The sequence below is a fragment of the Melitaea cinxia genome, chromosome 11, assembly GCF_905220565.1.
Source record: "Melitaea cinxia chromosome 11, ilMelCinx1.1, whole genome shotgun sequence".
Lineage (NCBI taxonomy): Eukaryota > Metazoa > Arthropoda > Insecta > Lepidoptera > Nymphalidae > Melitaea > Melitaea cinxia.
Window position 1 is genome coordinate 11,675,875 of NC_059404.1, and position 27,976 is coordinate 11,703,850.

Consider the following 27,976-nt stretch of genomic DNA (forward strand, 5'->3'; position numbering starts at 1 on the left):
TGCGTTTTTACTTGACGCTTTTTTCGTCGACCTACGTTGTATTATACCACATAACTTTCTACTGGGTGTACCGATTTTGATAATTCTTTTTTTGTTGGAAAGGGGATATCCCTAGTTTGGTACCATGATAAGGAAACTAGGATCTGATGATGGGATCCCAGAGAAATCGAGAGAAACTCTTGAAAATCCGCAATAACTTTTTACTGGGTGTATCGATTTTGATAATTTTTACTTTAATCGAAAGCTGATGTTTATCATGTGGTCACATATAAATTTTATCGAGATCTGATAACTACTTTTTGATTAATCTTTGATAACGCGTATTCACTTGACATTATTTTCGTCACCTTACGTTGTATTATACCTCATAACTTTTTACTGGGTGCACCGATTTTGACGTTTCTTATATAAATTAAAAGCTACTATTCGTCACGTGGTCCCATTCAAATTTAATTGAGATTTGATTCGTAATTTGTGAGTTATATCTAATATTGCGTATTTACTTGACGGTTTTTTCGTCACCCTACGTTGTATTATACGTTATATCTTTTTACTGGGTGCATTGATTTTGATCTTTTTTGTATAAATCAAAAGCTAATACTTGTCATGTCGTCCGTTTTAAATATGATTGAGATATAATGAGCAATTTTTGAGTAATCTTTGATGACACGTATTTACATGACGATGTTAAGACGACTGTGGTCATGTTCAATACTTTGCCACAACGCCATCTATCAAAATTTAATGAAATTACTTCGTTCACTATCGATCAAATTACAATATTCCACTAGAGTAGAGAGTAGCATTTTATTCGTTATAAATATATTTGAGCTTTTAATTTTTGAGTTATCGCTAATACTGGGTATTTACTTGGCTATTTTACTTCGACCAACGTTATATTAACCTCATTACTATTTTACTGGGTGGACCGATATCGATGATTCTTTTTTTAATCGATAGGTGGTGCTTGTCATGTGGTCCCATTTAAATATAATTGAGATTTGACTCGAACTTTTTGAGCTATATCTGATATGGCGTATTTACTTGACTGTTTTTGGAGTTTTCTCCTTAAGAATCGATTTTCATTTAAGGCCCCGGAATGAAAAAATTGAACAGTAAAATCTACTGAACGAATGACCTTGTTAGAGATGGCGTTCAGACGTTTTCTAATAACGCAATTAGGTTCCGATAGATGGCGTTATTGCATTCATTTATTTACAATTTGATATAGTAATAATATATTTCTTAGACTAGTAAGCCTTTTTGTGCCTATTTAGACAGTTGATCTGAAGGGGTAAACTCCAGTCGTGCATCGGAGCTGTGTGAAAACATGAACATTACATATTTTTAATAAAAAAGACATAAACCGTAATTCAATATAAATCCGCTTCAACTAAAAAACCCGCCGTAATAAGCGATGTCAGCGCTTCGCGCGAATCGACGACGGGCCTTTTATGAAATTTCTGCCTACAATCGCTAACAAAATGTTAGAAATAACAGTAGAACATTATATAATTCTACAATTTTATAATGTCGCGTTATATGGAATACGAACAAAGTATTACTATTTTTTTGTCGATCTACGTTGTATTACTCTTCGATGTAATTGAAGTCGGTTTTTTTTTTTCGTTTGCGAGCAAACACAATTATTATGCATGAAACTTTTGATTTTATAGTTAATATGTTTAACATAATTATATATGTAAATATATTTGTTATTCTCGTACACTTCACAAATTCTGATAAATTTACTTAGCAGTGGCAGTGGTTTCTTATCTCTTCTAAAAGTACCTTTGTTCAATTAAGTTCCTGCCAACAAATGTTTATACGGTACAATTGGAACTATCTTAAAGGACGATCAAACAGTCATATCCGTACGTTAGCCACGAGCTGTTTCAAGTAGGAAGCCACGAACTTTCGAGAAACTAAACAAAGAACGGTCAACAAAGACCGGGGATACTTTGAAACTGAATAAGAGCTACTGCTCACTACCGCGTTTGCGGTACGGATTTTAAGATGTAACAGAAAATTACCTAATTATAATTTACAATTTTTTAAATCTAATATTTGTCACTAAAAGACACTCGGACGATGTATTCGAAAGAGTTTTTAAAAATGACGATATGATTTCATTAATATTTTTGATTAGCTAGTCACAAAATTTCAGTCTTTTATTATATTAATGGTAATAATGTTTATTTATAAGGACTTGGGTATAGGTGCATTTGATATCAATGGGAATATTAATTGTTTTTTTTTAATATGTTGGACTTATAATTGGACTTATGAGTACTCGTGTAAACGGCAATCTAGTTTGTTTGCCGTAAAAGGATGTACTGATATTAGCTATTTGATTATAATGAAACAACTTTTTCGCATTTTATCGCGGTATATTAAGTTTTTTAGATGCCTGATGTTTCGGATACTTTACAGCAACTATGGACAAATCCGAAAAAGTGATTTCATTGTAATGACTGAAATTCGCGTAAACATTAGAAAACAATATTAGCTATTTGAGTTTTCGTTAATACGCGTCGAGAGAGAATTTCAGCGTCAATTTGTACCACAGTGCGTCCGTTCACAATTGTCCCTGGTTCGCCTACTTTTGGTTAAAAAATCGCATGGAATTTTATCACTGTGCACGCTAGCTCTGTGGAAGCAAACATGAAGTAGCCAAATTCAATTACGAAAAGAATCGTGTTCCCCTGACAACTATTTGGGTTTTGATCGTGAATCAATACAAAAACTTTTAAGATCTCATTAATCGGATGGAGCGATTGCTGATTCATCGGATTATATGGAATTACTTTTCTTTTGAAGTTCTTTGATTACCAAAGATATACTAGCGTGTTATACTTATTATACACGTACAGTTGTAGAGGATATATCAATATTATTTCCTATGATATATTTAAGACATTCTGTTTTTTTTAATTAGAATATTTTTGTTGTTTTTCGAAAGAACAGGATAAAAGTTGTTTTTGTGTATATATACTTTTAATTACTGTTAATAAGGTGTGTGGCTACGGCAGTAAGCTGTGTGGCTACAGCAGTAAAGAATATAGCCACACTCTCTCTTCTCGTGGGTGTCGTAAGAGGCGACTAAGGGATCATACAGTTGCACTACCACCTTGGAACTTATAAAGCCTACTGATGGCGGGATAACCATCCAACTGCTGGCTTTGAAATACACTGATCGAAGACGGGCAGCAGCCTCTTCGGTGCGCCAAAGTCAGCCCTGCGCTCATCCGTCTGCCCAGCGTGATGACTATGGCCAAAAACACGAGTTCGCGCCATAATGTCTGGCGCGAACTTGTGGAGGCCTATGTCCAGCAGTGAACTGCGATAGGCTAAAGTGACGATGAGTGAATCACTCGTGTTTCTTACTATTGTTTTGACACTTAAGTCATGAATTCATTTTTACGTCAGTTTGTTGTGATTTTACTTGTTAATTTAAACAAGGAAATATACTCCAAAATTCTAATAAATGACTTTAGCGAAACCAAATTATATCGTTTTTAAATGTAATCGCTGAATCTACAATGTACTTTAAATACTGAAAACTATTTTAGTTTGAATAAAAACATAATTTCTAGTTATTTCAACATAAAAAAGCAAAAAAAAATGTCTAAGGTGAAGTTGCCCATTAAGCATATATAGTATCATATATTATTGTAAAAACTTAAGAATAAAAATAAGTTAAAAGAGTTTTACGTAAAACAATAAAATCCATGGCAAAATTCTGTCATTCAAATATAATTTTCAAAGCGACCCGTATTGTGACCGATATTGTGAAACAGAATTTGCATAAGTCCTTTTCGGTACTAAATCAAACTTTGAATACATTTAGACACTTAACACGAAACCTTTTTGCCTGGGTTATTATTTTCCAAAGGTACACAGTTTTAGTAAAGTAAACGAATACAGTATTCTGTAAATTACTTATAGATTATATATTATGCTTATTGCTTATGTTGTGAAAATATAAATGGGACAAGGGAATTTCAGTGGGAGGTAGACAAATATCTAACTTGAACTATGCCGATGGCATGGCGCGGGGGCTACTTTAGCCAATGAATCGTCGTCAACCACGACCACTCAAGAGTGAACGACTAAGGAGGAGGAAGGAGTTATTGCTTATATATTATACCTCAGAGTTCAGAATTGCCACTCCTTTTCAATATTTAATTCCTCTATTTATTTATTTATTATTATAACAATCAAGGTCTTAAAAACTAAGTTTTTTTTTATTTGTTCAAAAATACAAAAAACACATAAAAAGCTTATACATAAGCCTGCCACGAAAACTCAGAAGAGCTTATCTGGACAAGCTGCCGCGTCGTGTACCATGTTAAAGCAATTAAATCTAAACTTAGGTTTTTGCCAAAATTTTATGACTATTAAACGCTTAAAGATTTCAATAAATGTTCTTTTAGTGATCTTCTATATTTGCGTTTGTCCAGGTAAAACTTTTGTAGGTCTTCGGGAAGATCATTTACAAATGCAGGTATGGCATAATGGTGTTTAACATTCTAGCTCCATGAAAATTTCTAGCATTTGGTGTGACAAATTTTTTTGAGTTTTGAATATTTCTTAGGGTATTGGGTCTACATTTTTCGATTAATAAAGAAAGATCATTAACTTCATTTAGGATATTGAATTTCACCAACGTAAATACATCCATGACATTACAATATTTAAAAATATCACTTTCATTCAAGATACTTTTATTTTTAAATTTGGGGATAATGGTTTTTAATAAACGTAACTGTAAAGCATAAATATTATTTAAATGTGTTTTATAGGTCCTACCGTAGCTACTCAGTCCATAACTGATAACAGATTGAGCCAGGGCTAGTATTCTACAATATTCTACAAATTTTATATGGGAGCTTATGTTTCAATATACACAATCTACTAAGTAGAGATCTTAATTTAGAGCAGACGAGGTCTATGTGAGGCTTCCAGCTAAATCTGTTATCAATAACGATGCCGAGATAAGTATGTTATTTACTTTTTCTGACAGTGGACATTGACTATTTAAACTAATACGACTACTATGGAAACATTCATGAGTGTGTTCCACGATAGCCGGGGTAGGTACGTTATGGGAAGAATGTAAATGTATAAATTTAGTTTTCTGAGCGTTAATCACCAGCCCAACATCATGGGCCCATTTACAAATAAGATTATAGTTGTTTTGCATAATATTTTCAGCTATAGTCGATTTACGTTAAGAAAATAAAGATTTCGCTTTATCTTAGCTTGGTCAAGGCCTTTGACCAATTAAATCGTTGTAAAAATAAGAACGCGTATAAATAACATACTTTAAGTGATCGAGTCGAAAAAAGTAATTGGAGAAGTTGAATCATGGAGTCATAAAGTGAAACAAAAGGATTAATTTCAACTTTTTTGCTTACTTGACTCGGATGTTAATAATGTTGTTTTTGTTAGTGTATAATATGTATCTTGTTTTTATTAGTGTATATAAATAAAAATGAATGTTGCTAAGCTTATAACTCGAGAATGGCTCGACCAATTCGGCTAATTTTTTTGTATGTTCCTTAAGGACCACGGAAGTTTTTAATGCTAAAAGATATTTAAAAGAAAATTTAATTTTTACTATCCGTTAAATTTTGACAGAACGCAGTCTGTCCGGGCAGCTAGTTAATAAATAATTATTGCTTTATATTATATCGAATATAACTAAAACGAATACATTAACAATTATAACCTATTCTGTTGAAAGAAAAATTTTTTAAAACAATATCTTTCTTGCAATTAAAAACGCTGGCTGCTGCAAAAATGTAACCGAGCTCTTTCAATAAGAAACTTTATTATGACGGAAGGAAAGTTTTAATAAACCCTGCGACAGGCGACGAGGCCATCCGAATCGGAATGAGGCGGTTCACACGTGTTCCTTGTATTAATTTCTTTCAATTTTAGTTTTGTTAATAAAATGTATAATTTTGGAATTTTGCTTATCATTTGTAATTAATCTTGATTAAGAACTAGGTAGTGGTGGTAAGTGATAAAAAAAACTCAAGCAAAGTAAATAAACTGTAATAAAAAGTAAAGGAAAATTAACAGGAGAAAAAAAAAAACAGTATTATATTCAAATATATATTTTTTTGGTCAATATTGGTAAAATCTATTAATTTTGGTATAAATACCTTATGATTAATAATTGTAATATTTATTCATTTCTATTTCGTACAATTCCATTGTATAAATACCATTGGCGAATCAAATATATCTCCTTTTCTTATACTGTGAAATGATTTTTTTTTTCAATTTTACATAGGAATAATTTCAAAATATTTTGTTGATTTGAAAAAAAAAAATCAGACAAAGATTTGGTTGTATATTTGAAGTGCTATATTGAAAAAAAGATTCGACGTTTTATTACAAAAATCGGTCTTTTCTCCTTTATGAGGTGAAAATATTAATTTTCAAAATGTGTATTTCAAATTGAAAAAAATATGGTAAATTTGTTTAAGTAAATCGGCTAGTGTGCATCAATTGAAGATTGCAGAATTACAAAACGCTAAATGACAGACTTGGACGTTCAAAATCGTCGATTGTTGGTAACAATCATAACTAACGGAAGTTGGCCGGTTTTTTATTACCATAATTGAAAAAAGTAGTTTATTATTTGCGTTTTCAATTTCTTATGGTTCATTTACTTGTAGAATCTCATTACTGCTCTAATTGTCCTTAAATTGAGTTTAGTTACTTAGGAATAATATAACTTTTTTTTTCAAAAAATCTCTTAAAAATCTATCCCTCCCGACCGGATGGACCCTCCGATATGTTAGTCGCAGACCTTATAGCAACTCTGTGACTAGTTTTTAGTTAGTATTCTACTCGTACTGGCACTCTGTAAACTATTTATGTCTTTCATTGTATCTATTGCACTCTGCTTAATAAATAATGATTAAAATATTGCTTTTTTGAAGTTCTTGCCGTCATCATCATCATTACAGCCTATACAGTCCACTGCTGGACATAGGCCTCCACAAGTTTACGCCAAAAATAACGTGAACTCATGTGCTTTGCCCATAGTCACCACGCTGGGCAGGCGGGTTGGTGACCGCAGGGCTGGCTTTGTTGCACCGAAGACGCTGCTACCCGTCTTCGGCCTGTGTATTTCAAAGCCAGCAGTTGGATGGTTATCCCGCCACCGGTCGGCTTTTTAAGTTCCAGGTGGTAGTGGAACTGTGTTATCCCTTAGTCGCCTCTTACGACACCCACGGGAAGAGAGGGGATGGCTATATTCTTTAGTACCGTAGCCACACAGTACAGTAGTTCTTGCCGTATTTAAGTTTAATTTTCGTTTTCTTACACTTTAAGTTCAAATTTTTATTTGTGTATTTAACTACTGTACACTATTTTTTTTAAATAAGGTTACGTCTCTGTATTTCTTACCCATTGTCTCAGCCAAACTGTCTGTCGCCATCTTGACCTCAAGCTAAGAGTATCAGGGTCGACCTATGTTATTGGACACTTCAATATATGTAGGTGTAGGACGGACTCCAGGGCCTCAGGCTCGCAGACGCACGATGGGTTCGGGATGGGAGGAATGAACCATATGATGAATTTATCAAGTTTTTTATAAGTATATATGTATTTGTGTATGTATATGTATATGTATATAGTGTATATGTATGTATGTAAGTATAATATGTACATGTATTATTTTACATAACAATTTGCGCCCCATTCCACACTCCTTATTTAGTCCTCTGCCCAAAGGTTGCCTGGAAGAGATCGCTGTATTAACGATAAGGCCGTCTGTTGCAACTGATGCAAATTCTATTTTTATATATCATTTGTAATACTGTTGGTATAATGGTAAGTGATTACCGTAACTTTCTGATGTAACGCGCGTTGCTGACCCTACTGCCCATCCACTCAAGAGCTCTGGTTACTCACACCTTACTCACCACATGAATACAAAACTGCTTGAAAGTAGTATTATTTAGCTGTGCTCTTCTGTAAGGTAGAGGTACTTCCCCAATCGAATTGATCCAGATTTTGAGCAAAATATTTCCCGATGTGCTCTACCGTGTTTTTACAACAACAGCCGGACCAAACGCTTGACGAACTCACCAAACGCGGTAGCAAAAACAAGAAACAAGAAATATTTATTAGTGTAAATACGAATATTTTAAACGGGAATCGAGACGGAACGACATTAAAGGAACTGGTCGTCGGCCAAAAACCCCAAACCATCCACTAAGATATGTATAAAGATAATTAACAGTAAAGCTTCAAAGTCATGATTTAATTTTTATTCATCTATCTACTTTTGACAGTAAATTAAATAATATCAACCCCCTTGCATTCGTAAAAGCTGCTATTAATTTCTGTCATAAACGTGAAGATTGGTATTTCGAAGTGCTATTTGTCTAGAATTCTTTAGCGAGAGCTATTTTATTATCTTCTGATAACATTAATTACAGTCGTAAAGCGACCGCGGACAAATTTCCTCAGTTCTATATTTTGAAAGGTTTAACATTTATTGGAGAACGGAAAAGGAGAAAGCTAGTGGAAAGATTTATTTGTAATTCATCAACCTTTAAATTACTCACCATTAACTCAAAATTAATACATTCTTTTTAAGAACTATTGCAAAATAGAATCATTGCAACATATATTAGTCCAAGTAGGAACAATTCATTTACCTATACGTTACAACCCATAGTATCGAAACATTAGTGGAAAGTTATTCATATTGGTGTAATCTCTTATTAATATTCCATATTCATAGAGATCAAATATTATTTCATATTGTTGTATCATAACGCTATTGGTTTGTCTTTTAAAATAAAATAAATAAATTTCATGCAATTCAAAACTGAGATGAACTTATATTAAATGTCTGTTAATTTGGTTTAGAATTTTATGTGTTAGTTAGATTGCATTTTTGTTTTTCTTTTAAATATTGGAATACTATTTTGAGGCATTGACAATTAAAATAGCTGATCGGCAACGCATTGATGTCTTCGAGATGTGGTGTTGGAGAAGGATGCTCGGGATCCCATGGACAGCACACTTGGAGAAGATTGTTATCACCGGCAAAGTGGAAAGAAAGAAACCCCGAGGACGGAGCCCATTGTGCTGGCCGGATCAAATCTGCACCGCACTCAACACGAAAGACCACGATGCAATCGCAACCCACAGAGCAACATGGGGCGACATTGAAAGAAAGTTGTCAGTGACGAGGAACGTGTTCCTCATTACTGAGGCGTCGTGACGCAGAAAGGGACTATTTTCTACTAAAATGAATTAAAAAAATACGTCTTAATATGTAGTTATAGACCAATTCATTGAAATTAGCGATCTGTCTTACGAAATTGAAATTGATAGATAAACAAACGAGAGTTCGATTTAAATATTTATATCAGAGTTAGATATTTAATCTTTAAAGTTACAGTTATCAAATTTGATATTTTTAGTACGGAATACTTATGAATTCTTAAGCCCTGAAATAAATTTTGATAACCTTTTAGAAATCAAGATGATAACGAGTGGAGCAGCGCGATAGATTTAGCTCTAATTCTCCTACATAGAGAATGTCGCGTGGTGTCGGCCGAGTAGAATAGAACCACCCCTTTTCTTGCCGTGAGCGTCGTAAAAGGCGACCGAGGGATAAACCTGGCTCAAAATCATCAGGGGCTTGGAGAAGGAAAACTTCATTTGAAACCCGGAATGGGGTCTCCGTTAAGCATCCGTGACATAGCTCTAAAATGCGTAAGACTCCTGCAGCCAAACTTGCTCTACACGTATCGACTCGTCGTTCCTGTGGGCCTAGCTAGTGAGGTCGAGAGGGTGGCGCAGAGCTTAGGCAACTCTGCAGTTTCCTAAAGAGTGTCCTAGGCGACACAGTGTCTAACTGACACTGTCTAAATCGTCTACAATAGATGGACTAAGGCCAATGATGATGATGATGATGACATAGAGACAAAAGCCTATGCCCACCAGTGGGATGTTAAGGACTGAATGCGTGAATGCGTTGTTTTAATTAATTATTCATAGTTAAAAGTGTAACTACCGATTTAAAATTGAGATTCAGAAGAGGAGAATCGACAAGAAAGCCTTAGCTACTCTTTAAAAAAACTGTGCTTTGTTATAAATTTAGTCATATCTTAGATGAAATACAGCGCCACTAAATCCACACATCTTTATCATTAATATAATTTTGATTTAAAGTGATATTCTTAGTTAAATAATACAACATAGATATAGTTTTGTTTGAGCGAACATTATTAATGGTACAACAGTATTTTTCGACTATAAATATTAATAATGATACTCTTGAGTAGGGAAATATTTCGAGCAATTGAAATTACAGTTTTAAATGAGAATTTAGTTAATATATTATGCCATTATAATATTTTCATAAACTCTTCATGTAATATAAGAATAATTTATAGATGGATTATTATATTATATTTTATACTAGCTAACCCAGCCACAGCAACGCGTACAGTAATTATAATTTGTTAAATATATCGAAATTCTATATTCAACATATATTATAGATAGCAAGTAAGTGTATATAAACATAAACATAGACCATAATGACAATAATAACAAAGATAAGGCGCAACAAAAAAAAATATAATAAAAAAATAACAATATTAAAAAAAAAAACGAAAAAAATCTATATCTTTTTGCATGTAAGTATCAATTAAGTTAGCATAATTTTGGTCGGTGGACTCACGTCTGCATTAGGGACACTAAGATAGAATAATTAGTTTTCTTAATGTAAGCTGCAGTAGTGTACCAAGTAACGATCATTAACAAAAATAAAAATTGGAATAACAAAAGCACGGGCATTATAAGCCCGTGGACATATTTTTATATTAAAAAAAATTCTATATTCAAACCCGCCATCTATAATCTAGAAATAGAAATACGGCGCCATCTACCAGATAACTATGCAACTTAAATGCCAAACCGCCATCTATTAGGATTTTATAGAACTAACCGATAAATATACACTAAAGTCGTATGATAAACATTTAATTTGCAATAATTAATATTGAGATCAATAATTGAGATAAAAACTACCATATATTCCAAGTTGGACCACAATGCTTACAATATTTGATAAAAAATGCTTCAGTAATTTCAAAGTTTATCGCTAACGTACATCGTGACACGAACTTTTCATATATATAGATTGTTAAATAGCGCTTAACAGTGGGATTGTCCCTATGTAGATGTAGTTTTATTTTATTTATATGTATGTAGTATAGTATAGTATAGTATGTAGTTTTATTTTATTTATATGTATATAGGTATGTGTTTTATCTTGTAAGATAAAGAGAATGAAGTTATTACCTATCTATCTAGTTTTGATAATATTTTGAAATAATTTTTTTAAGTATCTAATAAATTTTGTGTTACTGGTAACTAAGGTGCAATTATACTTACGCACCTATCGACTTCTTTTTACATTTTTGCTGAAATTTTAACTGTGCCAATTCTAAGAATTGCTGATTTATCTTAAATTAAAGAAATCTTTGTCTATAGTTCACTGTAGATCATCCCAATCGCATTACCGAAGCTACCCCAGCAGCTCTGGCCACCTTATTCATCATAGGCTCACTGCTTGTGAGCCGTATTATTGAGCTGTGATCTTCGGTAAAGTTGAGATACTTCCCCAGTCGGATTCCGGATTTTGAGCGGCAACTCAATAAAAATATGTTCTAAGTTTAAAAACAGGAACTCAGTAAAGAAATGTAATATGTTTAAAATATGTTAATTTTAAATAACTTACACTAAGTAAAACAACAAATATAATAAGTGCATTTAATACAATGGAAACTACAAATAAATATTGTTAGTTTAAAACCAAAACATAACGTTATTAATAATTCTCCATACCTAGCTATGTAGATTAAAGTACAAGTAAATTTTAAAATTTGAAATAATTTTATTTTATTTTCAGTTAAGATTTTTCAATTCATTTTTCAATAGATAGATGTATAAGTTTTGACGGTTAACAGTTTCAAAAACGGCAATAATAATACTTTTATTTAACACTCTTCATACGGCACACATACGCCATTGCTGTTTCTCAAGTAGCTCATTTCACATTCGCAAGATGGTTGGAAGCAGTCGCTAGATATAGCTGGACATGGTGGATTCCTTTTTAGGTGATCACAGGTCTTAAAACATACTTCCAAAGAACACTTGTAGTATCGCTCGTTTTCTGGACAATCTAAAAACGTAAAATAGGTTAGTTAGTAGTTATCTGTATTATTAATAATGTATGATTATAATTATTTAATACTCTATTGGCTACGTTACAGAACTACTATATTTTACATTAATCAAAATGAATCTGCAGCATTAGCACTAAAAGCGACCCTTCACAGACAACTATTAGCAGAGAAATAATTCCAACTATACTCAAAGCAGTTGTAACACAAAGTTTAAAAAATATACTTATGAAAGTTTAAAAATATATAAATTCTGAATATGACTTATACCATGATATAGCGTTATATATAATGCCTAATTATAAGTGTTGATAAATATTTTATTTTTCGTAAATCTTAGCACCTAATTAATGCTCCATGCGCTCATTAAATTACTTAGATAACGTTTCACATCGCAAAATATTTGTTGTGAAATTTTATCTAATGCTGACCTTTATGTCTGAAAAGGTTATAAATTCCAGTCATATAATGGAACTTTCCACAGAATGTAATTTTTCAAAATCAAAAACGTCGCTAGTTCTTTGTTATAAAACTGGTTTGATTATTTAAAGCGTAATATTTCGTTATTTAATAATGTAAATTTACCTTAGGATTTCATTTTAAGTATTAAGTTAACTCAGGTCTCAGTCATTAATCATTATTAATGCAATCTGCACAGTCTTATGCACCTATTGCACAACTGTATTGTCTGTGTTATTACAAAACTCTGTGTGTACAGACACTTAATACAAAATGAACATTCTTTACATACACACACTATCATCTTTTACAAAGGTAAGGTTAGCTTTTGTTCTGTGTTTTAGGGAACAGCTGACTGATAAACAGATAGTGAAAAAAATATATGGTCATTTTACAAATCAAAAAAAGTTAATTCAAAAATCTTATTCTTATAATTATCATAAAGTTAAGAAAAATATCCTTTGAGTCGAGCGTAAATTCACATTTTTTTCTATTTTTAACTCTGGTTTCGAGATCATTAGCTTTTTAGGAAATAAAATAGTGCTCACCCAACGGCGGTGCCTCTTCTATCGGCGATGTTACCACAACAGAAACAAAACATAAAATGACAAAGACGAAGAGAAGCCGGCGTGACATGTTTGTATCTAGTGAGCTAACACGGAAATGATTTAAATTATTTGTGTCTTATGTTTATATACTCAACTACAGCAATTAACGGATCTGCAGGTTTAATCGGTAGTTTGTTCGTATCTTAGAGCAGGCTGGTTAAAATTATTTGATTATAATTAAATTAATTTAATTATTGATAGATAACGTATATATATATCGTTATTTTAAGACAGAGATATGTAATTATGATATTTACTAGGTGTGCCCGCATCGTCATCTGAACCTTTCTAACCTAACCTATTATTATTTTATTTGGATATTTTAATGTACCTATTGACTAGTCTTCTCTTCTCTTGCAGTTATCCCGAACTGTCTGCAACGATCTTTTGTAACTTTTGAAATGATTTTAAAATAAAAATAAAATGTAGTCTTTTTTGAGCAAAATATGTGTATTTATCGGTTCTAATAAGGTACGAAGCCGGGAAATTTTTATATAGCATAAAAAATGTTTATATGAATTATAGTAAATATACCTATGAGTACCTATAGCAAAAGTAAATGATTCGAGGAGAACATGACGTAAATATAAACAATTGGATAATCTGTTGAGGAAAATCCCTTTTGTAATTAGGAGCAGCAAATTATTATACCTATACAGATTTATACTTATTACTTATTTTACATGGAAACTTGATGTATGGTAACAATATTTTAGCTTACGAAATAAAAAAATTTAGGATTACAATTTTATGTGTTTACAAATTTCTCGCGTATTATATTTATTTTGAGGCAATGTGTGGCAATAATGCGGTTTTGGGTTATTTTGAGAATAGCGTGTGCAAATGTTTTTTTTTCACAGTGAACCATAACATTCATATACTTCACCTTTACCAAAATTATCACAACAATTGATGCTAGAGTACAACCTTGGGACAAATCACAGTATGCTACTTATGGTTTCTGCGATTTATCAAAGGATTTGATTTTGTGAACCTTGAAAACCTATTATGTAAACTTCCAAAGTATCCGTTGTCGTCGCTACAATTCATGCATCAGGGCCATGGTTTTTAATTCAGGACTGAAAAAATGTTAAGAATATTTTACAGAAATTAATATAAGAATGTTCGAAGATATATTTACGCATTTATATAACCTTGTAGTTTATAAATATATGAAAAATGTAATAACTTTCTTCTTGTCAATCAAAATATGTATTATTGGGCGTAGTTAAATAAAGAGACGATTGGAGTCTTCATTCAGGGTAATTCGAGACGTTTCATTTGACACCTTAAAAATTAGGTATAGCACCGAGTAAAACGCAATAAGTGAAAATACTACTTGTAATAATTGTGTTTGCTCGCAAACGAAAAAAAACCGACTTCAATTACATCGACGAGTAATAAATACAACGTAGGTCGACGAAAAAATACTCAAGTAACTGCGCGTTATCAAAGATTACTCAAAAAGTAGTTATCAGATCTCAATGAAATTTATATGTGACCACATGACAAACATCAGCTTTCGATTAAATTAAAAATTATTGAAATCAGTACACCCAGTAAAAAGTTATTGCGGATTTTCAAGAAGTTCCCTCGATTTCTCTGGGATCCCATTATCAGATCCTGAGTTCCTTATCATGGTACTAAGCTAAGGATATCTTCTTTCCAACAGAAAAAAGAATTATCAAAATCGGTACACCCAGTGAAAAGTTATTGCGGATTTTCAAGAATATATCCATCAATTTCTCTGGGACCCCATCATCAGATCCTGGTTTCCTTATCACGATACCAAACTAGGGATATCTCCTTTCCAATAAAAAAAGAATTATCAAAATCGGTACATCCAGTGGAAAGTTATGCGGTATAATACAACGTAGGTCGACAAAAAAAAGCGTCAAGTAAAAACTCATTATTAGATATAGCTCGAAAAGTAGTTGTTAGATCTCAAATAAATTTAAATGGGACCAATTGGCACACACCACCTTTCGATTAAAAGAAAATTTTTCGAAATCGCTCCACCCAGTCAAAAGTTCTGATGTAACATACAAAAAAAAAAATACTGTCGAATTGAGAACCTCCTCCTTTTTTGGAAGTCGGTTAAAAATTAAAACACTAGTTGCTGACACCATCTCTATAACATCTAAAATATCGGGAGGCTTAAGACGAAAATCTCGGTAAGCTCGGTAAGTAGAACAAGTAAACGTGTTGACAGTGGCCGTGAAATCTTAAAGACTGTAGTCATTATTTTTGGAAAAAGTGTGTTGATTAATGAATCTGCCTTGGTTTGCTGGTGCAAAGATAAATATGTCTACTACGTCGAACTATTTATTGTTTTTAGACTTCGATCTAAAAACTTTTGAATTAATGCATGCTTATATTCTATTATGTGATATTTTGAAGGAATGTTTCTGTGTAGCCTATAGAGAGTCGTGTTGTGGAAAATAAACTGTGTTTTATATATATATTTAAGTGTACAGTACATAATGTTTGATATTATTTCGATTTATTTCGCTGGCTTTGTGTAATTATTAAATTTTTATCTTGTTCTAGCCTTTTCAGTTGATTTTTCATCATTTCTTCTTCACGCAGGTTTTTTGTTTTTTTAAATTATTATTATTTCGTAAGTCATTAAAATTCTTTGAAAAATATTATTTTTCCTTTAATTCGAGCTAATAATGGTCACGATTATTCGTGACCAAGTAAACACCACCTTATTTAATGCCTGTCGGTCACATACAAGTTGTAGTTGTTGTTGTGACCACTGGTACAAGTGAAAAATCATTATTTACAAGAGAGCGAAAATGGGGTTTCAAAAAAAATTGTTAGTGACACAAGTTCAATAATCTTTGATAACGCGTAGTTACTTGACTATTTTTTCGTCGATCTACGTTGTATTACTCGTCGATGTAATTGAAGTCGGTTTTTTTTTCATTTGCGAGCAAACACAATTATCTTAATGCCAGCGTTCACAGTATGCGTCTCTGTTGTTTCTTTTAATGGTGTACAATAAAGAGTATTATTCAGTCTCGATGCGGCACTCGTACGAGAAGGTGGCGTTCATATTTTTTATGTGTTTACATCGTCGGACGACCGATCGGCCTATTGTTTACCAAGTTGCGGCGGTCGAGGTCATCCTCGACCGCTTTGCTTATGAACATCATTAGTGAATAATATGTCGATTATTGAATATTTAAGTGACAGTGAGATTTTTGAGGAGCAAGGAGATGTAGATAAGACGCAGAAAAGAATGAGAGAAGAAAGTGAAAGTGAGTGGACAGCCGTAGGACAGGGAAAAGAGAAAAAATTAAAAGAAAGCGAAAAAATTGAAGTTTACATTTCAAGTAAAGAAAAACTACCAAAACAGTTTTCTTTGGCTAGAATTTTTAAAGAACAAAACATTTCGGATATTATTAGGGTAAAATATTTAAATCCATTTAAAGTCAGAATAGATATAATTAGCGAAATAAGCGCACAAAAAATCGAAGAATGTCAGTATTTCAAAGATAAAAATTGGCGAATCCAGAAGGCGTTAGAAAGGAATTTTTCTTATGGAATTATAAGAGATGTAGACTTAGATTTAACGAATGAAAAATTTTTTGAAAAAATTAGATGTGACTTACCAGCTCAATTAATTTCCGCTTACCGTCTCAGTCGAAGGAATCTGACAGAACCGGGGTGGATACCCAGCGAAACTGTAAGGTTGTGCTTTAAAGGGGCTTTCATCCCTGCATATGTATATGTTGAAGAATTGAGAGTCAAAGTAGAAAATTACGAATTTCCAGTGACACAGTGCTCTCGTTGTTGGAAATTTGGACATCGTAAAGTTAGATGTCCTTCTTTGAAGATAGTGTGCCCGAAATGTTCAAAAAATCACGAAAATTGTGAAAATACAATATTTAAATGTGTCAACTGTTTCGGTAATCACATGGCATTGTCAAAAGTATGCCCTAAATTCTTAAAAGAGAAGAAAATAAGAAGTTTAATGTCTGAATTTAATTGTACCTACCGAAAAGCTCTTGAAACTTATGTACCACCCGAGGTATATGATCAAGAGGAGGAAAGAAAAGAAAACGAAGAAAGAAACGAAGAACAAGAAAGAAGTCGAGAAGGCGAACCTCTACTATCTCAAACGGAAAACTTAAATTGTCAAGATTATCCAACCCAAAATAGTAGCACATCAACCTATGCAGGCGTCACCAAAAAGAAAAAAATAATCAAAACGTCAAAACAATCTAAAAATATATATTCAAAAGACATACACCCACAATTTGTTTTTAATAATAACGCTCAGTCAGATAACGAAAGTATGGAAGGCAATCTTTGTCATGAAAAAATATCCCCAACGAGAAATCCAAATGATCACACAGCAAATGATTTTAATATTGGAGAATTATTAAGAAGATTGAAAGAAATTATATTCTTAAGAAGAGCAACGATGCAATCTAAGGTTGTAGCGGTATTTAAGTGTTGTATTGAATGGATTATAATTACGGTAGTAGAAAATGTATCAGAGTGGCCAATATTAAAACTGTTACTTGATTATTTACAACGTGAAAATGACTGAAATAAAAAAAAAAAAAAAATTAAAATTAATTTGATGCAGTGGAACTGTCAAAGTCTCAAACCTAAGTTAGTTTTGTTAGAAAATCTTTTAGTTCAAGAAAATATTCACGTTGCGGTGTTGAGTGAAACATGGTTGGAACCGGAGAGTGTTTTGAAAATAAGCCATTATAACATATATCGGAAAGACAGGTATGATTCATATGGTGGGGTTGCCATTTTAACGCACAAATCAATAAAATCACAAGTACGTAATATTCATAACCGTAATACAGGTATAGAAATTTTATTAGTTAAGCTATTTAATTGCGATGTAATAGAAAACATAATATCTCTTTATTGTCCACCTTCGGTCAACACCTGCCAACTTGACTGGGAGCATTTATTCGCGTCTTCAAGGAGTAAAACATTATTGCTTGGTGACTTTAATGGTCACCACACAAACTGGTCTAATAAAATAGATGCTAGAGGGAAGCAAATTATGGATGCGTTAATGTCCGATAATAGTTTTGTTACACTTAATAACGGGGATATAACGAGAATTAAACTTGTAAATGGTGTGATACAACAGTCATCACCTGATATTTCGTTTGCTTCAACGGATATCGCTCTCAGATTCGATTGGAGGGTGTTGAATGAAACCTTAGGAAGTGATAATAATAATAAAAAAAAAAAACTCTTTATTGTACACCAAAAGTGAGCAAAAATACAAAAATAAAAACAGGAGTTAAGTACAAAAGGCGGCCTTATCGCTAATGAGCGATCTCTTCCAGGCAACCTTTGGGTAAAGGAAATGGTATATATGTAGACAGTTTAGGTGTACAGTTTTACCTAAACATATACAATATATTTAGACAAATAAACAATGTAAAAAAAAAATAATAAAAATTAAAATAAAGTATATGTATGTACATGGCATATATAAATGGAAAGTTGTAATAGACATACATAGACGTATATAGAGTTAATGAATTATTATGATAAAATTCAAAGTGAGGACAGGAGATAATATGTGACTAGATAGAAGGATTAAAATTGAGAGAAATAGTGTTTCACCGACTTCTTGAAAATTGGAAGGGATTCAACGCGTCTGATGGGCAAAGGAAGGGAGTTCCAAAGCCGAGCAGCTTGGACAGTAAATGATTTAGTGTAGAAATTAGTGGAGTGGGGAGGAATTTTAAGAAGTAAACTATCATCGGAGCGAAGGCTTCGCTCATGAAACTCGCTGAGATACTTAAAACGTTCACGTAGGTAAGAAGGAGTAGCAGGATTAAATAGTATGCAGTATAGCAAAGTAAGTATGTGAGTATTCCTGCGAAGGCGAATTGGGAGCCACTTGAGTTTTTTGCGAAAATCAGAGATGTGATCATATTTGCGTAGGCCAAATATGAAACGGATACATAAATTTTGAATGCGCTCAAGCTTATTAAGTTGCTCCTCAGTAATATCAAGATAAGCAGTATCAGCATAATCCAGCAAAGGTAAGAGAATGCTATGTGCAAGCGTAATTTTGGTGGAAGTGGGAAGAAAATTCTGCAGCCTGCGGAGTGATCCTACAGCTGAAAAAACTTTTCGACTTAATTCACACATCTGTGGACACCAAGAGAGATTTTGATCCAATATAATACCCAAGTTAGTCACTTTATCGCTGTATGGAATTTCAACGCCATCAAAAATTATAGGAGGCAGTTGTGACCTATTAATACGAGAAATAAATTTAGAGCTTCCTATTATGATTGCTTGCGTTTTCCTTGGATTGACTGTTAAACCAAAGGATTTACTCCAATTAGCAACTCGTAATAAATCATCATTGATAATAGAGACAGTTTGTGGCAATTCTTCAATAGTACAGTGTGTGTAGATTTGGAGATCGTCAGCATAAAGATGGTAGAGAGAAGATATAACTTTGCTGATGCAATTGATGAAGATAGAAAATAAGAGAGGGAAAAGCACGCCACCTTGCGGTACGCCAGCTCTGACCGCACTCCAATTAGAAAAGGAGTCGTTAACCCTGACTCGTTGCCGGCGACCTCGCAAGTAATTTTGAAACCACTCAGTTACCTCAGGAGATATGTTAAGAGTATACAAAGTATCGGACAGTAAGTCAAAGTCCACGGTATTAAATGCATTAGTAAAATCTAACAGCGTCAAGACCGTGACTCTTTGGTTGTCCATATTCGACCTGATATCATCGGTGATTTTAATTAACGCAGTAGTCGTGCTATGTCCAGGACGAAAGCCGGATTGGAAGGGATTAAGGAGATTATGATTTAGAAGGAAACGGCTAAGCTGCTGATGTACAAGACGCTCAAGAGCTTTGGAAAGAAATGGAAGGATGGAAATGGGACGATATTCAGATAAAGAACACGGATTACTTTTTTTAGGTAGAGGAATAATGTCAGCATCTTTCCTCAGATCATTGTGTTATAAAAATTAATGCACATGTAAAAGCAGAACCGAAATGTATAGCTCGCAGGAATTTTAAGAAAGCGGATTGGAATTCTTATACTGAGTTACTTCAAACCTTATATTCTGACTTCATTATATCCAACGATTTACAACACGATTACAATAATTTTATAGACTACATGAACATTGCTGCTGATATTCATATTCCATTTGTTAAAATTTGTACAAATCCTACAAGTAATTTCTTGCCTCGCCCTTATTGGAATCAAGTTCTTTCAAAATGTGTAGCAGAACGCCGTTTAGCACTGTCGCAATTTCGCCGTAATCCAACTCCCAATAATCTGACTTACTTACGGACTAAAATACGTACTTCTCAAAAGTTAATGCGCAAATTCAGATCACAGTCATGGCAGGCTATGTGTTCTTCTTTAAATGAGTCATCAACTCAAACAGAGGTTTATAATAAACTGAAGTGGATAAAGGGCTACAAAGCATACGGTAATTATATTGATGTAGAAAAGGCCAATGAATTGTTAAAAAATTTAGCACCAGATTACGTACCCACTCACAAACAATCATTTTCATCCAGTAATATCAAATTAGAATCAGTTATAACTCTACATGAATTAGAAAAAAGCATTAAAGTGAAGGACACCTCTCCCGGATGTGACAACATATCGTATTCAATGATTAAGAATTTGCCGTTGAATGGTAAAGTTTTGTTGCTCTCTCTCTACAACAAGTTCCTCATTAAGTCATTTGTACCCATCCAATGGCAAGATATCAGCATAGTACCAATACCAAAACCCGGACGTGATACACAAAATATTTTCTCGCTGAGACCAATTTCAATGATCTCATGCGTTTGTAAGGTTTTTCACACCGTTCTACTTAATAGATTAGAATGGTTCATTGAGAGAAACCATATTTTACCTGAGACTATTACAGGTTTCAGAAAATGCCATTCAACTCAACATAATCTTGCTTCTTTAGTCTCCAGAATACAGTTAGGGTTTACAGAAAAATATAGTACGATATGCTGTTTCATCGATATAGACAACGCGTATAATAACGTTGATGTAAATAGTTTATTACATACTTTGGATAGACTAGGGGTAGGCACAAAAATCTGCAAATATTTAGAAAACTTTCTGAGAGATAGAATTCTTAAAATTCAAACAAATGAAAAACAAGTTTGTAGAAGTACTAGTCGTGGATTAGCACAGGGTGACCCTCTTTCGCCATTACTATTCAATATTGTAACTGCCTGTATATCTAAAAGCGCAAATAACGTGCATATTTCTCAATATGCTGATGATTTCCTTTTCTATGCATCGCATGAAAATGTATTACAAGCTGCTGAAAGAATACAAATATCTCTAAATCTAGTTTCAGATACTATGTCAAAAATAGGCCTAGAAATTTCACCAATTAAAAGCAAAGTTATTATTTTTAAAACTAGTAACAAATCTTGCAATATCGAATTAAAAGTTAATGGAATATCATTAGAAATAGTAGATCATTACAAATATCTAGGACTTTGGCTTGATAAATCTTTAAGGTGGTCCAAGCACATAAACGAAATAAGTAGTAAAACTGTAAAATATATTAATATTTTTAAAATTCTAGCAGGTTCACAATGGGGCATACATCCACGTCATTTAAGACGACTTTATACATCTTTGGTCCGAAGTAAGTTAGATTATTGTTGTTTCCTATATGATAACAGCGCGCAGATACATTTAAAAAAATTAAATTTAATACAAAATCAGTTTTTACGTATCATAGGAGGATTTATTAAAAGTACGGCAGTCCATGTCATGGAGTCTGAACTACACATTGAACCACTTTTATTTCGTAGATATTATTTGGCAGGTAAATTTTGGCTAAAATGTAAATCAACCGCAAATAGTGAAATTATTAGGCTAGTAGAAGAATTAAAATATGCTTGCCAAAGTCTTTATTGGAGAAATAAGAAAAAGCCTTTATTAATAACAATCCACGAATGTCTTAAAGAAAATTATGTTAAAGCTAGTAGTAATTTAGATATGTTTAATTTACAAACATGGATGACAAATTTTGACCTATGTAAAATAATACAACCAACCATAGAACAAATTAAAAAACCAAAAAAAATATATGACTTTGAAATATTAAGAACTATTTGTAATGATTCAATACAACAAAACTTTCCAAATCACTATTATTTGTTTACTGATGGATCTAAAAACCAAAGCGATGTTGGAGCAGCAGTGTTTGATCCACAAAACGCATCCTCCATTAAATTTAAAATAGATTGTAATATTTCCATTATGCATGTAGAATTAATTGCCATTGCGGAGGCTGTGTCATATATTAAGAGTGTTGATTATAGAGATTTTGTAGTTTTCACCGATTCGAGGAGTGCGCTTCAACATATTTCTCACTGTGGTTATCCTGGTTTCCGGGGTGTTCCAATTGCTTATGACATTATAGAGACTATAAACGAGCTCCACACAAACAATAAAAATGTTACGTTGCAGTGGATACCTTCTCATATTGGCATTGCGGAAAACGAAAAGGTTGATAAATTGGCTAGGGAAGCAGGGATTGATGGAATACCTTATCAGTGTTTACCTCTCTATTCCGATATTTTAATTGAGTTGAAAGCAATTGTAATAAAGTTTTGGCAGGAATACTTCGACGAAAGTATAGAACCATACAGCCAACCTTATGCAACCATCCTTGGTTTCTTGGTGCCAATATGAGCAGATCCGAAACTGTAACTGCCTTCAGGCTGCGATCCGGACATATTCCGTTAAACAGCTTTGCTGCATTAATGGGAAAATCTACATCACCAACTTGTTTAGAATGCGATAAAATAGAAGATGTGCTGCACATAATGGCTGAATGCGTCCGGAACGAAGCAGAAAGGGCAGAATTTCTTGTAAGAATTAATGTAAATACTTTTGATACTGGCATATGGAATAGTATTCTTGCCTTTCCAACGTCTGGAGAGGCAAGGATGCTATACAGATTAGTATTAATAGGATTAAGACGTCGATATTTGTAGATTACTTTAGAAATTAATTGTATAGTAGCTCACATAGGGGTGACATGATCACTTCGTGATCAAACTCCTTAAAAAAATAAAGATTAAAAAAAAAAAAAAAAAAAAAGAGTATTATTATTATGCGTCGTTGTAGTGTGAATTATAGTTTTTTGGAACGAAGTTCCTTAGGGCAGGCTTGACATTTGGCTGGGCAACCGAACTGAAAAAAATATGAAACTAAAACCGTAAGAAAAATATATAACGGAAGTGACGTAATATGAGTCACACGACTGTATAATATGACGTTTGTAAAACTAAAATATAAATTATTTATGTAATTTTATACTGTCGACAAAAATAAATAAAGACATAGGTATAATGTTTTTTTATTTCACTTAACAGTTTGAATTATTATTAGTATTTTGTTTGACTTATTTTGTTTTACGGTATTTGTTATTTTCTAAAATACTAAATTTCCTAAATCTTTTATGTACTTATTTAAAAACCAATCAACAAAATTAAAAAAAAAATCAAAAACTAGGTCCTAAGTAATATTACTATAGGATTTTTATTGACAGTGAACTTCTTATTTAATAAAAAGAGTTATTTGTGGCATATACATATTATGTCTATATTGGAGTTCTTTCTAAACGGAATCGTATTACGAGACACCTGAAACTGAAACATCTGGAAGTACTCATTATGCTCCAACTTAGTCATATAAAAAAATAAAAAAATGAAGTATTTTTCATTATTGAATGTATAAATTATATAAAAATAAGGAAAGGTTGATAAAGTAAAATGAAAACGAATAAATCGTTCAAGTCACGTTACAATTGTGCCATTAATTGCTTCATTAGCGTTAAAATAAGTCAGATAGCGAAATAATACTACGAAACGATGAGAGTTTGAAAGCTCGTAATGAGTTTTTATGATGAAATTGTAGTATCTATGAAATGGTTATTTTCAGTTGATAAAATAAATAATTATTATTATAATTTCAAATGTACAGGATATTTTTTTCTAAAGTAACTAAATATTATTATTAATCATTATTATTATATTGAAAACATAGGTATCTGTAATAACTAATTCAAATAGCAACACCGTTTATTACGTTCACTTAACATTGCTTCTAAATAAATATCTACGAATATCAGTAAAGTAAACTTTTTTTTTAATCAGGCTGCTTAAAGTTTAGATCAAGACATTTCCTGTTTTACTGTACTTAATTACTTCAATATTCCAATTATTATTTTTATTTTAAAACAGTACAGATACAGATATAACCTGGCGATTTCTAATAAAACGAAAACTACGTATAAAAGTATGAAAATAAAAAATGATTTATGGTTCCTGTCATTTACATTTACTTTTTTGCCGAGGCTCGACAAAATTCGTTAAAAAGTAGTAAGTAAACTTAACACCTATCGTTATGCTGGAGTATCTGTTTTAGAAGTTTGTCCTGTTTAAACAAAGAAGAGAACCTAAAAGGGGTGATTAATCACCTACTGAATTTTCTTAATATCAATCATTTTTATTGAAAAAATATCGACAGAGAATAAAAAAATAATTAAATAATTGATTATACCTAACATTTATCACCATAAGAAAAATAAAATAAATTACAAATACCATAACATCTGTGTGGCGGCGATTGAAAATTAATTAGTATCCACTAATAATATAATAAGAATTAGTATACACAAATATTAGCTTTTTGAACTTTAACATTCAGGCTCCTAAAATATTGCACGATTACTGATGCGTCAACCATCTTTTTAATTCATATTCGTGTTATATTTTTTTTGTTTTAATAAATAGGGTAAATAAAATAATAAATAATGAATTATTTATTTTTACCAAATACTTTTACATTTTCTTAACCCGCCAAACTGCGTTACAGTTTGTCGGTGGAATTAACGCTTTCAACATATATTATATAATATTCTTTTTTTTTGTTTACTATACATATATAAAATTGTATCTAGCATAACTATCATTTATTTAAATTAAGTGAACAATTTTTGAAAATAAACCTTAATTTAATTTACAAACTTAAAAGTACTCATTTTTTCATTAAAATTTAACTCTCTAAAATTCAATTGTTTACCATTGATATTATTAAAATACTCTTGAGAAATCACGTCCATATCTTTTATGCACCCCTTTTACGGAAGGATCGCCACGGGGACTGTAAAAACAAAAACTATTTGATCTCTCCTATTTTATATTCTCTAAAGAAAAAATTATCATCTCTTTACGCTTACGCTTCAGCCTGTAATATCTCACTACTAGGCGTAGGCCTCTTTCCCCATGCAGGAGAAGGATCAGAGCTTAATCCACCATGCTACTCTTTAATGAAGCCTTTGCAGCCAAGCATTTTCGTATTCTATTTTTTATTATTTTTCAAATTTTTATTATACCGACAAGTATTGTAATGTCTTGAATGTGTAAGATACATTATATAGCATTTTCCAAGAGCCTGTAATCGAACAGTTACTATTTTCAATAATCGTTGGATATGTCTAGACGAGGAACTCCTGCCGAGCGTGTGGAGCCAGAGTAAGAGCTCAACATACGACAATTACAAATTATATGAGAAAAAAAAAATTACTGGTTGGGAATAACTAGGAGTTTTCCAGAAATTATGAATGTTAGCAAAATAGGGGTTTTTGCTCGTTTGCTTTAATCTACTACTATCTAATCTACCCTTCAGTCTATCTCGGTTCCACTATATAATACTTGTAGGTTTTTCGCAGTTTTTGAAATAAAATCGCTATTACTGTACTAAGAGTTTTGTTATTTTCAAATTAATAATATTATTTTTTTTATACTAAAAATTATTCTTGTCAAAGAAAACATCGATCGACACTTTTAAAACTTAAAGATATACCAATAAGCGCAAGGTAAACCATGGACATTTGAAATGTGTTATTGTGCTAACATAAACCTTTTACAGTATTACGAGATCGTTTTAAACCTTTTTCGCTTAAATATCTGAATATCCAAATATACCCTAACACTATTTACATCAGAAGTGGACGAATATTTGTTATTTGAAAGTGTATTTTATCTCATTACTGCATAAAGTTTCTTTTCGCTTAACAGGTTGATGATCTTAGTTTGATTATTCGATCGTAAGTCAAGTTAGCAACTGGGATAAGCGCTTACTTCCCATTCGTACCCGCCAGCAATAGATTCGGCTTATCTTGCATCAACGCTAACCACAAGGTCCTCTGTTATAGGCTTTAATCTTAATCAAAACGAAACAATGTGCCTGGACTAGTTTTATACAAACTTCGGAGATAGCTGATTTAAAAAAAAAATACGCTAGTCTTACTTTAGCGTAACACGTTTATTTCTAAGGGAAATTACAACAACGTATAAAATATTTTTTTCAGATATTATACTATCATTCTAATATATTATTAAATCGACAGAATTTAATAAAATTATAAATAGCCTCAGTGTGCGTTCTTAATATCATTCTTAGGTATTACGTTTTAATTATTAATTATTACTCAAAATTTGAGCAGCGCAAATTGTGACGATTTTAAGCACACAGACGATCGCAGCTAAATAATACTGCTTGCAAGTTATTCTTGTGCTGTGTAACATAGAGCGTATGTAAGTAGAGGTCCTGGAAGCGTCGGGATCAGGTCGGCACCTGATCGTATGCAATGCTTTTGGTGTAGCAGACGTTATAGGTTACCACATGCCAAAAATACACTTGTTCGCCATACCACTAGGGTATAGAAAATAAATGCAGATTTTAATCCGCTGACTAACAAAATTTTAAATAGTACTCTCAACATACATTACTAAGAGCCATTCTTAACATAAGTAGAAAAGTTTCAAGTTAAGCAAGCATTTACATTGAATTTTAAGCGGAATTTTACGTAAAGTCGGACTTTTCATAATTAATCTCACAACGATACTTTAAATGAAGACACAAACGAAATTGAATCTTATATTAAATACAATAAGGTTGTGGGTCGTATGAATCAATTTAAAATTAAGTTCATACAATACGTCGCAGTAAGTATTGAAATGGTTCATTTATAACGATTGAGTTAGTTAACATAAAGTTTTATTTAAATTCTTCCGTTATTAATCGACTTTGAGTGTCTCGATTCGGAACTATTTCTGTGTTTTTTACTCGATTGATTCTATGCTAGTAACTTTTTGATACAAAAATTGTTTTTCGTAATATAAGATTATTTCGACTACATCTGCATAGTTTCACAGATAAGTTTATCCTGTTAAATAATAGAATGCGTACATTATATCCAGATTATTTCGAAATTAAATAACAAAAAAAGTGTAAAATTTTAAGATCGAAGAGTAAAACCGTGGCTGTATCATTATATCAACTTTTATCAGAATGTTGGTAATAAGAGAACTTAAGATAAGGCGAACAAATAAATTATACCCAAATTTAAACTTCTCGAGATACGTCATCATCATTCATTACAGCCTATACAGTCCACTGCTGGACATAGGCCTCCACAAGTTTACGCCAAAAATAACGTGAACTCATGTGTTTTGCCCATAGTCACCACGCTGGGCAGGCTGGCAGGCGGGTTGGTGACCGCAGTACTGGCTTTGTCGCACCGAAGACGCTGCTGCCTGTCTTCGGCCTGTGTATTTCAAAGCCAGCAGTTGGATGG

General features: G+C 32.4%; 1 protein-coding gene and 1 long non-coding RNA gene across 2 annotated transcripts; both read right to left on the minus strand.

Moving 5' to 3' along the window:
- Positions 1–9,219: 9,219 nt before the first annotated feature.
- LOC123657579 lies at positions 9,220–25,248 on the minus strand. The gene is made up of 3 exons (XR_006743729.1): positions 25,237–25,248; positions 22,118–22,119; positions 9,220–9,305 (listed from the first exon to the last, which is right to left on the minus strand). It is a non-coding gene; the product is annotated as an uncharacterized LOC123657579 (long non-coding RNA).
- On the minus strand, positions 11,810–13,383 carry LOC123657578 (venom serine protease inhibitor-like). The gene is made up of 2 exons (XM_045593103.1): positions 13,244–13,383; positions 11,810–12,235 (listed from the first exon to the last, which is right to left on the minus strand). Exons 1-2 carry the CDS (start codon positions 13,329–13,331, stop codon positions 12,051–12,053), a joined length of 273 nt encoding a protein of 90 aa, XP_045449059.1. The 5' UTR covers positions 13,332–13,383; the 3' UTR covers positions 11,810–12,050.
- Positions 25,249–27,976: the final 2,728 nt, after the last annotated feature.

Coding starts and splice junctions, on each gene's coding strand:
- LOC123657578 (XM_045593103.1), bottom strand. CDS start 13,331: ATGTCACGCCGGCTTCTCTTCGTCTTTGTCATTTTATGTTTTGTTTCT. Junction 12,236..13,243: donor AGAAGAGGCACCGCCGTTGG/GTGAGCACTATT, acceptor TTACGTTTTTAG/ATTGTCCAGAAAACGAGCGA.